Consider the following 12,232-nt stretch of genomic DNA (forward strand, 5'->3'; position numbering starts at 1 on the left):
AAAAATTGCGCCATTTTCTGAGAACCGTAGCGTCTCCATTTTTTGTGGTGTCAGGTTGGGTGTGGGCTTATTTTTTGCATGCCGAGCTGAAGTTTGTTAATGACACCACTTTTGTGCATATACGTTCTTTTAATCGCCCGTTATTGCACTTTAATGCAATATCACAGTGACCAAAAAAAAGTAATTGTGGTGTTTTGATTTTTTTTTCTTGCTACGCCGTTTAGTGATTGGGTTGATCCTTTTTTATTGCTAGATTGGGGGAATCTGAACGCGGCGATACCAAATATGTGTATATTTGATTTTTTATTGTTTTATTTTGAATGGGGTGAAAGGAGGGTTATTTGAACTTTAATTTTTTTCATATTTTTAAAAACTTTTTTTTTACTTTTGGCATACTTCAAAGCCTCCATGGGAGGCTAGAAGCATCCACTACTTGATCGGCTCTGCTCCATATAGGCGATGCTCAGATCGCCTATGTATATAGCAGAAATACAGCATTGCTATGAGCGTCGACCCGCAATCGGGCAGCAACAACCATAGAGGTCTCCAGCGTTTGACAGCGGCGTTTAACTAGTTAATAGGAACGGGTGGATCGCGATTCCACCTGCGCCTATTGCAGGCACATGTCAGCTGTTCAAAACAGCTGACATGTCCCGGCTTTGATGCGGGCTCACCGCCAGAGCCCTCATCAAAGCGGGGGAGACGTCCAATGAAGGACTGTGCCTGTCATTGGACGTTAAGGCTAAGTGCACACGTTGGAGAAAATTTCTGCACAAAAACCTGAATCCCTTCCCAGAAACTGCAGCTATTTTTCCGCGGTGGTTTTTTGCGCGGTTTTTGCGCGGTTTTGATGCGTTTTTGATGCGTTTTTTACCGCAGCGGTTTCTAAACGCATGGGAGAAGCCAAAACCGCGGAAAAATCCGCAAAATTAATGAGCATGCTGCATTTTTTACCGCAATGCGTTTTTTTCGCGGTAAAAAACGCATCAATGTGCACAAAAAGTGCAAAATGCATAGAAATGACTGTGCAGCTTATTTTTAGCGGTTTTATAGTGAAAACCGCGGTAAAAACCGCTAAAAAAACGCTGTGTGTGAACACAGCTTAATGGGGTTAATGAGCGGACACCCGTGCTAGCCCGGCAGCTGCTGGAAGCCTGCAGCTGTAACTGGGCGTGCTGTCAGAGAAATGAATATTCATTGCCAGTGCAGTGAATATTGATTTCTCTTTAGGAGGGAGCACAGTTACAGCTGCAGCCGCCGGCTTCTGCCTCCTCTGACCCGCCGCTCCCCCTCGTGTGTAAGCCGAGGGGGGGGGGGGGGGCGTTTTCAGCACAAAAAAAGGTGCTGGAAAACTCTGCTTATACATGAGTTTACACTGTATTTCAGAGATTTACACGGAAACCCGGAGGCAGAATGAAAAGATCAACAGCTGGTGAATAATTGGTTTTATTTAACTCTTACATAGTTTCTCGGGCGGTATCAGTGATTAGATGAGTTTATCCTTCGAGTCGGTGCGATTACAGCGATACCAGACTTATATCGGGTTTTTATGTTTGGCTGCTGTCACACTCTCAGGCTATGTGCCCACGGTGCGTGTTAAAATGCACACCAAAAACCGGACTCCTTCCCAGAAATCGCGCGTTTTTTTCTGCGCGATTTTACCGCGATTATGATCGCAATTTTCGCGTGCGATATTCAAGCACTTTCCAAGCGATTTGAAGCATCGCTTGGAAAGTGATTGACAGGTTGGCCACACTCGTCAAACATAGTGTTTGACAAGTGTGACCAGGTTTTTACTATTGAGGCCGCCTTTGCGGCTTCAATAGTAAAAGATAGAAAAAATAAAAAAATCGGGGTAAATTTACCTTCCGACGTCCCGCGCTGCCATCCCGGGCCTCAGCGTTCCCAGTAATGCCTTGCGAGACCTGTGATGACGTAGTCTCGCGTTGCTATAGCGATCTCGCGGGACCACGTCATCACTGGACCGTGCCGCAAGGCATTACTGGGAACGCTTAGGCCGGGACTGCATCGCGGGACGCCGGCAGGTAAATATACCCCGATTTTTTTATTTTTTATTCTTTTTTTACAGGGGTATGGTACCCAGGGCCTGGAGGACAGTCTCCTCTCCTCCACACCGTGGGTACCAACCGCACGAGACGCTTAACTTCGCGCATGGTGGGCATAGCCAGATGCGGGAAGTAAGCGGTTCTCATGCATTCCTATGGGTGCGGAATCGCGGCAATTCTTTGCGATTCCGCACAAAAGAATGATCATGCTGCGATTTTTTTTTTCCGCGATGCGATTCCGCCGCGGAAAAAAGCGCAGCATTAGCACAGCATGTGCGGAATGCCATAGGAATGCATGGGGGGCGTTCTGTACACGATTTTTAAACGTTTTCGCTGCGTTTTCACGCCGAAAATCGCGGCAAAAACGCTTAAAAATCGCTACGTGGGCACACAGCCTCAAAGACGCTTTTATTGCAAAATCTAGTTTTTGCATCCCCATATTTTGAGAGCCATAATTTTTCCGTATTTCGGGTGAGGGTTAGTTTTTGCGGGACGAGTGGCCTTTTTTTTATTGGTACCATTGCCTATTCATGCTGTGCTACATAGGAACTTCATATGTTAAGGTATTATTATTTGGGATCCCTTTGACCTTGCACATCTTTTCCTCCCCCGGCAATAGTTCTACCCTTGCTGAGCTTTGTTGGTCACATGTGCTGTTGAGTCAGAGATGGAGTGGATGAGGAGAGCAGAAAGCAGTCCTAGCACTGATTGACTGCAGCCATTCAGTCATTCTGTGTTCGATTTGATACCTGACTTTCTGCAGTGAGAAGTCAGCTGACTGGAGAAGTCACAGAAGCCTAGTGTACTGTTCCATAGGTGAGGAGCTGCAGTGCCAGTGCCTGGGGCCCACCAGAGAATTCACTGGTCTTCCTGTGGGCCAGTCTGACAAGTTAGATATCCCTAAAAGGAAATCGGTCCCCAGATTTTTGCTTCCCCGTCTTAGAGAAGTATGATGTAGGGGCAGACACAATAATTAGTGTTTCATCTGCTGCAGATCTACCAGTTATGCGAATGCCCACACTACTGATAGGCGGCTTTCTATGTAAACCGTGCATAGGCAGAATGCTGCCATCCATTGGAGAGGTTGGTGTTATACACAGCTCTTGCTATGGAGGGCTACTTGGTGGAGGGTTTGCTAGTCCCATATTGATGGTCTCTGCTCATAAAAGCAGTGTATCAAAACTACAGCGCAGCCCAATAAGTGACACATCACTGGAATCGGGGTCTTTGTCTCTACTCAGATTATGTGGCAAAATCCTGGCGATAGATTCCCTTTAACTTATTAAATGCAAATCCAAACACCAGGACTATGGCTTGTAGGAAATGAATATAATGCTAGACTTTGCCTTATGAGATGAGTAACTTGAGCAGACTGTTTGTGAGATATATTGTCTGAAACAGTGTCACCTTTTGGTATTTAGGTCTGCACCCTAACAAAGGAGGACAACAGGATGGTTGGTAAGATCGCTGAAGATGAACAACTCCATGTGCTGCCACTTTACAAGGTCGACACTACAGACGAGTTTGGGAGTGAGGAAGGCCTAAATGAAAGGATCAGAAAAGGGGGAATCCAGGTGCTAACGTCTTTTCCCCGTGAAGTTCGCAAGCTTTCTGAACCTGCCAAATCCTGTAGACAGAGGCAGCTGGAGGCCAAAAAGGCGGCGGCTGAGAAGAAAAAGCTTCAGAAGGAGAAACTGACCACTCCAGATAAAACCAAGCAGGAGCCAGCAGAAATACCAGCAAACCAGCAAAACCCAGGTGTGTAATGAGTCTGGGAGTGTTACTGTGTACAGACATATGACTGCTACAAATACACTTCCATGTGTAACTCCTTGGTGACCTGTGATTGGAGTCGGTGCTAATTGATTTGGAGCACCCAGTACAGCTGCTAGGTCAGTATTGTGACCATGACGGGAACTTTGAGAACTGCCTCCACCAGCCCACCATCAGGAGCTCTTTTTTTTGATTAGCTGGCCTGGCACAACATCATGCGGGTTACACTGCAACGATGACTATGCTCCAGGCCAGCTAACTAACAGAAGCTCTGCGGATGCCGGAAGGTAGGAGGCAGTCACAGATTATAGACATGGCCGATGGACCAGATCCTGCTAATCAGTTTACACCGACTCTGTTTAGTGACCTATAGTGAAAATGTAGGTGATAGCCAAAGTATGAAGCTGGCTCAGGAGCTGAGCCTGCATCGTACCAGGGAGATGCCAGCTTTGTTACTTAGCCATGATCTGCCTGTAACTGCAGCAACTAGAGCTTACTCCGATCACTGCAGTTTAAACAACACTGTCAATCTCTGACTACATTATTGGCACCCATTAGCCCCCTGTGACACAATTGTGGGTAACCCATGGGTTAGCATGCCCCTGCAACTGCCATCTCAGACCACTTGTGAAGGTATCTGTGTCCGGAGCAAAGTTTTATCCACGGCTGTTAACCCTTTAAATTACCTTGTCAACCTCTTCCAGAGGCTTTTAAATAAAATGCACAAAGCAATCGCAGGGGCTGATGGGTTACTACCAGGGCTGTGGAGTCGGAGTCGTGGAGTCGGAGTCGGTGCTCATTTTGGTGGAGTCGGAGTTGGAGTCGGTATAAAATGGACCGACTCCGACTCCTAAAATATATAATAAATTGGGTACAGTAATTCAATGCAGGATGTGCTGAATATTTATTCATAGGAGTTTGGGAAAGTTATGAAATGTCCTATAAATGGCTGTTATATTCCTGATCTAAGGCTACATTCACACACAGCGTTTTTCCTGTGTTTTTTGAGGATACGTTTTTCAGCTGCAAAAGTTGATCATCTTTTTAAAAAACTGCATCACCTGAAAGGTTTTTGAGCTCATAGATAATGTTCTCAATAGCAAAATCAGATTAGAAATCTGCTCTATCTATCCATTTATCCATATCTGTCTATCCATATCGTATCTGTACCAAAAAGAATGAAAACCAGGTAGTACACCAATATATATTCTGTTCTATCTAAATATCTTGATTATTGGATCATAAAAATGATTAAATGTCTGAGGTTCACATTGTACTACAATAAATTTTTCACTTAAATATAAGCAATATGTGTGGGAGTCGGAGTTGGAGTCGGAGTCGGTGTAAGGGAAATTGAGGAGTCGGAGTCGCAGGTTTGGCTTACCGACTCCACAGCCCTGGTTACTACGACATTCAGGAGTCTCTTGAAGACCAATGTTGCTGTTATCTCGGTCCTTCTCAGAAGCTCAGCCATTGGGTGAGATTCATAGGAGAACGGCGGTTTCACCGTATACCGCAATACTGTAGTATTCCATTATACAGGATAAGCAATTGAGCGATCGTAGGTTCCAGTCCTGTAGTGGTGGGATTAACAAAATAAAATAGTAAAAAATATAATATACGGTAATTAAATTGCCCCTCTATTTTCCATGTAATAATAACAAAAGTCACTTTTTTATTTATTTGATGTTCTGTATGAAAAACCATGATCTATGAAAATGTAAAATTATTTATCCACATAATAAAACGCAAAAAGATAAGCAAAACTACAATTCTTTTGGTCTCTGCACTGCACAAAAAATACAAATAAAAAGTAATGCGAATGACCTAGGTACCCCAAAATGATATCAATAATATAATTTCAGTGCACACAAAGCTAGCTCTCAAACAACTTCTTCAACGAAAACATGAAATATACTGATCCCAGAAAATGAACTCTCATGTTATTTTATAGATTTCTGTGTTTTGTTTTTTTTTACAAATAATTAAAAATAATAGAAAAAAAGGGTAAGTTTGGTATTGTCTCAATTGTACTGAGCTGGAGAATCATGCTGCCAGGTAATTTTACCACACAATGAATTCTGTGAAAACAAAACACTAAAAAACAATGTTGGAATTGCATTTTTTTCCCCAATTTCACCGCACTTGGAATCTCTTCCAGTTTTTTTAGTACATTGTAAGGTAAAATGAATCAAATCATTCAAAACTACAGTTCATCCTGCAAAAATACGAGTCCCCATTTTGGTATGTCAACAGAAAAATAACAAAAGTTAAGGCTCTTGGAACAAGGAATGGGGGGAAAAAAACCGGAGAGGGCTAAAATTAAAAATTTCAGTGTCCTTAAGGGGTTTCAATGAAGGTGATGTGATCTTTTGTGTATGGTTTTATTATAAGCTTTGGGGTTTTAATTCGCAGTGCCCCCACAAGTACTCCTAAGTGCTCCTGATTTAAGCGATCGACAAACACATCCAACCAGTAGACCACCTGAGGAGTAGATGGGAGGAGGAGTCGAGCCCTTGCAGCGGGGCACATCGGCAGTAGGCACCGCCTTTAGAGCACTTCCATGAATGAATTAAAACAATGTGATCCAGGTCTCCTACCTGCAGGGTCACAACTGCTTACAGAATCCCTTTTGAGGACAACTCTATTTTTAATGTTTATTAGTAGTGATGAGCAAACCTGCTCGGATAAGGTGTTATCCATTATCCAAGCATTCTCATGTGCTGAGTGTCTGCGGCGTGCTTGAACAATGTTAGAGTTCCTCAACACATGCAGGGATTGCCTATTTGTTAGGCAATCCCCTGCATGTGTTGCACGTGTGTAACAGCCACGAGACATGCAGCCGCGGGCACTGCAACATATTTTTCAGGACGTCCTATCCTGACAGCACGATGGGTTTGTCTGTTGTGAATTCTCTTCTGAGTCAGGGCTCCCTTTGGTGGTTACTGTGGGTAGTGGAGCTGGCCAGATTGATAGAGGTATGCCACCTGATGATGATGATTGGAGTATTTAAGTCAGCAGGCTTCCTTCAATCCCTATTGGTGTAGTTTTCCTGTGCATTCTGAGGTCTGATGTCTCCTGCCCTGATCCTGCATTTTTCAGTTAAGTTGTTCATTTGCTAATCCTTTGCATCTGATCTGGTTTTGTCTCTTTCTGCTTTGCTGTGAGGGTTCAGCGTGCTCCCTGCTGGGGCTGTGCTGGACACCGCTCCTTATGTTGCAGCTTGTGTCAGTTTGTTCAGTCCCATTATATTAGTCTCTCTTGCATTGCTGCCAGTTTCACCAGAATGCTGATATAGTGGGGGAGAGGTCGTGAGACCTAAGTGTTTTTTGTACATCAGACATGTTGGAATTTTTAGGGTTTTTGCGTGATTGCAGACAGTGTCTTTCCTTTCCTATCTAGACAGTTTGGGCCCCATTATTTGCTCAGTCTATTTTCTGTCTGTGTTTGTGACTCATCTTGTCTCACTGACAATATATGTTTTGGGGCTATCTATTTCTTTGGGTTTCTACTCCGGGGCAGTTTAGATTTCACCTTTCTTGCTTTAGGCTTAGTTAGTTCTCCAGCTGTGCCGAGGCTTCTAGGGCATCGTAGGTACGCTCCACGGCTACTGTTAGTTGTGTTAGGATTAGGGGTCTACAATCCGCTAAGTTACCAACCTTTCTGGTTTCCTGGTGGCCTAGCCTATTCCTGCCATCCTCCTCGGTGACCTGTTCATAACAGTTGTCCTTTCATCCTTACAGGGACAGGAAATGCGCAAGATGTTAAAGGTCCCCTCCCACGCCCACACTCCAGTGTTTTTCCTGTCCCTGTAAGGACAGGCACAAGAGCGCCGCGGAGGAAGAGATCCGCAGCATCCAGCAGTGGCGGCGGTCATGAAGACAAACATAGCCGCCACATCGGTCACCAGAGCCATGCATCTATGGATCGACCACTTAGAGCAACAATTAAAGGATAAAACCCCTAGAGGCAATATCTTAGAAGGCCTTCCCCTGTTAAGGATCGCAACCGGATTCCTGGCGGACGCTTCAGCTGAATCCGTGCAATTTGCGGCCAGGAATAATTGTTTATCCAACGCGGCTCATCGAGCCATTTGGATGAAGACCTGGTCAGGGGACTACCAATCAAAAAATAGATTATGTGCCATACCCTTCTCAGGTGGGAAAGTTTTTGGGCCGTCCTTAGATAAAATTCTGGAGAATGCCTCGGACGACAGAAAGTCTTCCCGAGGAAAAACCAAAAAGGCATTTTTTCCCTTTCAAAGGTCCAGACCTTACCAAAGGCAGGAATATAGAGGGAAAGGGAAATCATCTCGCTGGGAGTACATGAAGGGGGGGAAAAGTAGGGCTCCCCCGTCTCGCTCTAGACAAAGTTCCAGAAGCAGGAGACAATGACGTCATACATGTAGGGGGTCGCCTCAGACACTTCGTGGGGACATGGGAACTCATCTCCCAAAACCGGTGGATTCTCAATATGGTCTCCCAGGGCTGTACCCTCGAATTCACAAAGCCCCCCCCGGGCACGGTTCGTCGTAACAAGTCCTTGATCCAAAACCCTTATAGATCCTATTTGGGCAGTCATAAAAGACCTGCAAAAGTCAGGGGTAGTGGTTCCGGTCCCAGAAATAGAGAGAGCTCAGGGCCACTATTCAACCCTCTTCACAGTAAAAAAAACCCATCGAGGGAGAGTCGGACCATTATAAATTTAAAGCCATTAAATCAATGGATCCGGTACAAAAGATTCCGAATGGAGTCCCTAAAAACCACCATCCCATTGATAGACCGGAACTCTGCAATGTGCACAGTAGATCTAAAAAGTGCATACTATCACGTTCCCATCCACCCCCACTCTCAGAAGTTCCTACGCTTTGCACTAAAAAAAGGAAGCAGGTGCTACCACTTTCAGTTTCAGGCTCCTCCTTTTCGGCTTGGCTTCAGCACCTCGGGTTTTTACGAAGCCGGTCGCCGAGATCGTGGCACACGTGAGACCAGACGGAATAATCATCGTCCCATACTTGGACGACTTCCTCATGATATCTCATTCAGCATCAGAGTTAAAGGAACAACTAGTCTTGGTAATTGCCACTCTCGAAAACCTAGGTTGGATCTTGAACAAAGAATAGTCAGACCTACAGCCCCGGTACCCAGAAGAAATTCCTGGGAGTCATGCTAGATTCCAAAAGAAGAATCTCATTTTTACCGGAGGGAAAAAAGAAATCCATCATGGACAAAGTTCGCCAGCTAGGGCGAGATCGGATATCCATAAGAACCACAATGAAGATCCTGGGTACCCTGACTGCATGCATACCCTGCGTAATGTGGAGCCAGGCTCACACAAGAAGCCTACAAAGGGAGAACCTGACAAAATGGGACAGACGGCAGTCCTCTCTGGACAGGGAGATTCGGCCGTCTTCAGCCTTGAGATCATCTCTAAAGTGGTGGATCAGTCACAGAAATATCAGCCAGGGGGTGCCTTGAATCCTGTCACCATGCGTAACTATCGTCAAGGACGCCAGCAGAGACAGATGGGGAGCCCATCTGGAAGGAAGGTACCTGCAGGGAACATGACCCGGAAACATCAGCTCACAGTCCTCAAACTACCGAGAGCTACGAGCAGTTTGGGAGACGCTAAAACGAATCAGGTCGAGTGTACGGGACCAACATATAAAGGTCATGTCAGACAACGTGACCACAGTAGCCTTCCTTACGCTATCGGGGGCCCAAGGCACAGGAAGCTTCAGGATTTAGCAGCCCGCATCCTCACTTGGGCAGAGAACAATGTTTGTTCCTTGTCAGCGGTACACCTAGAAGGCTCCAGGAACAACATAGCCGATTATCTGAGCAGGCAGGAAGTCCGAGCTATCAAGTGGGAACGAAAAGAAGAAATCTTCATAGACTTGTGTCATCGGTGGGGAACCCCTCCCAGCTGGACCTATTCGCGACCAAAAAGAACACCAAGCTAAAGAGATTCTACTCCCTCAATCCAGCAGACCATCCGGAGGGAGTCGACGCCCTGAACCAGAGTTGGGGAGGGGGACTGCTATACGGGTTTCCCCCTATCGCCATAATACCGAGAGTCCTCAGAAAAATCCAAGAAGAAGGGGCCTGGGTGATGCTAGTCATTCCCTTCTGGCCCAGGCAAAGTTGGTTTCCCCTCCTCAAAAAGATGGCTCAGGAGGGGCCAGTCCAATTGCTGATGGCAGCGTATCTGCTTTCCCAGGGCCCAGTTCGGCACCCAAATCCAGAAAACCTACAGAGGCCTCTCTGACCAAGTGATCTCCACGTTGCAGGCTAGCCGTAAGCCAGTTACGAGTGCTATATATTGTAAAATTTGGAAGAAGTTCTGCTCGGAAGGTGGTAGTATCCCCATAGACCCGTCTCGCCCAAATATCCCTCAGATTCTTGACTTCCTGCAGGCAGGATTTAATAAGGGTTTAAGTCCAAGCACATTGAAAGTCCAGATAGCAGCTTTAAGTACTTTCTTTGATTTCTCCTTGGCTTCTCATCCATGGATAGCACGGTTCACAAAGGCCATCCAGAGATTAAGACCCACGTTAAGGAAAACAGTCCCCCCGTGGGACCTAAATCTGGTACTTAACGCTCTATGCAGGCCCCCTTATGAGCCAATATCTGAAGTTGACGTCACAAGACTTACACATAAAACCGTCTTTTTGGTAGCCATCACCTCAGCCAAGCGGCTAGGTGAGATCCGGGCCCTGTCAGCCCAGAACCCTTACATGCAGATCTTCGAGGACTGTATAATACTAAAACTAAATCCAGGATTCCTTCCTAAGGTAGTATCTCCCCAGAATCTAAACCAGGAGATAGTCCTACCCTCATTTTGCCCATTCCCGAAAAACGATAAAGAAAAACTTTTTCACTCATTGGATGTCAGACGAGTGGTCACACGCTACTTAGAGGTCACGCGAGAGTGGCGACAGGACACAAAACTGTTTATCCAGTACGGTGGTAAAAATAGGGGTAGAGGTGCATGTACACACACCCTAGCAAGATGGATAATATCAATCATCTCCTCAACATACGAGGCCGAGGGATTACCTATACCGGAGGGGCTTAGGGCCCATTCCACCAGGGCAGTAGCGACGTCATGGGTAGAGAGGGCGGGAACCTCAGTAGAGCAAATATGCAGGGCCGCAACCTGGTCTACGCTAAACACTTTCTGTAGACACTATAAATTGGACACACTAATGGATAGCCAGACGACCTTCGGTCATAAGGTGCTACAAGCCGTAGTCCCACCCTAGACGAATTCCTACTTTGGTATTCCCCATCATGATGTCAGGATAGGTTATCCTGGAAAACGGAGATTAGACTTACTGGTAATGTTATTTCCAGGAGTCCATCCTGACAGCACTGGTAGTTCCCTCCCGTTGATTTGTATTTGTGGTAATATGCTTGTAGTAAATCTCAATAAATAATTGCATCCATACTGGTGTGGTACTTGGAAAAATCACTGGAGTGTGGGTGTGGGAGGGGACCTTTAACCTCTCGTGCATTTCCTGACACTGTAAGGATGAAAGGACAAGCCTATTATGCTGTCCGGATGGACTCATGGAAATAACCTTACCGGTAGGTCTATTCTCTGTTTTTCGAGCACGCCGAAGTCACCCGGCACCCGAGCATGCTCCGATAACCGCTTATCCGAGCACGTTTTCTCATCACTTATCATTTCTTAATAATGGTAATGTAGGCAGTTTGCATGACCCACCTTTATAGCCAATATTATTCCTGAATTTTAAGTACATTGTGGCCCCAATATGGCTGTGACGAGGTCAGCTTACGCCGAGTCGATTTCTTTAGAGCGGACCCTCTGGGTCATGGCACCCACCTAGGGCGAGCTGACCTTGTGAGGAACCACCCCCTATACAGGGAGTGTCATGGGCAAAACCAAGGGGGTGAGCCACCACGACTGCTGGCACCAGACGTCCGGCTCAGGTAGACACTAGGTGCGAGTGTCTGACGACAAGGACGTGCAGGAAACAAGACAAGACGTAAGTTCAAGGTATCTTCATTAAGACAACAGGATAACATTCAGTGCGAAACGTGATAACAAGCAAACATGGCAAGGTGCGTGCGTGGCACGCCCATGGTCCATGGAATAGTATGTGCTAAAAGGCAAGCCTGGTTAGGCCTCTTTCACACTTCCGTTTTTTACAATCAGTCACAATCCGCCAGGTTTTGAAAAAAAACGGATCCTCAATTTTTTTTTTTGAGGATCCGTTTTTTTCCCATTGACTTGCATTAATGGCGGATTGCTGTCCGTTGCATCCGTTTTTTGTGAGGATCCGCCAAAAGTTGCTGTCCGTCACCATCCTCAAAGATTTCAAAACGGAGCTTGTAACGTTTTTTTTCTCTGGCGGATCCTGCAGACAC

The 12,232-nt window shown here is 45.9% G+C and overlaps 1 protein-coding gene across 6 annotated transcripts in view; it reads left to right on the forward strand.

Annotated features, from left to right (window-relative positions):
- Window positions 1-12,232, forward strand: part of TET3 (tet methylcytosine dioxygenase 3) — a 126,322-nt gene that overhangs the window by 101,530 nt on the left and 12,560 nt on the right. For all 6 annotated transcript variants that reach the window (XM_073569049.1, XM_073569050.1, XM_073569051.1 and 3 more), the window contains one exon: window positions 3,488-3,824. In XM_073569049.1, the coding sequence (XP_073425150.1) occupies window positions 3,488-3,824 (337 nt within the window). The remainder of the gene's footprint in view (window positions 1-3,487; window positions 3,825-12,232) is intronic.

The sequence above is a fragment of the Dendrobates tinctorius genome, unplaced genomic scaffold (assembly GCF_039654945.1).
Source record: "Dendrobates tinctorius isolate UK_male_01 unplaced genomic scaffold, ASM3965494v1 ptg000022l, whole genome shotgun sequence".
Classification (NCBI taxonomy): Eukaryota; Metazoa; Chordata; class Amphibia; order Anura; family Dendrobatidae; genus Dendrobates; species Dendrobates tinctorius.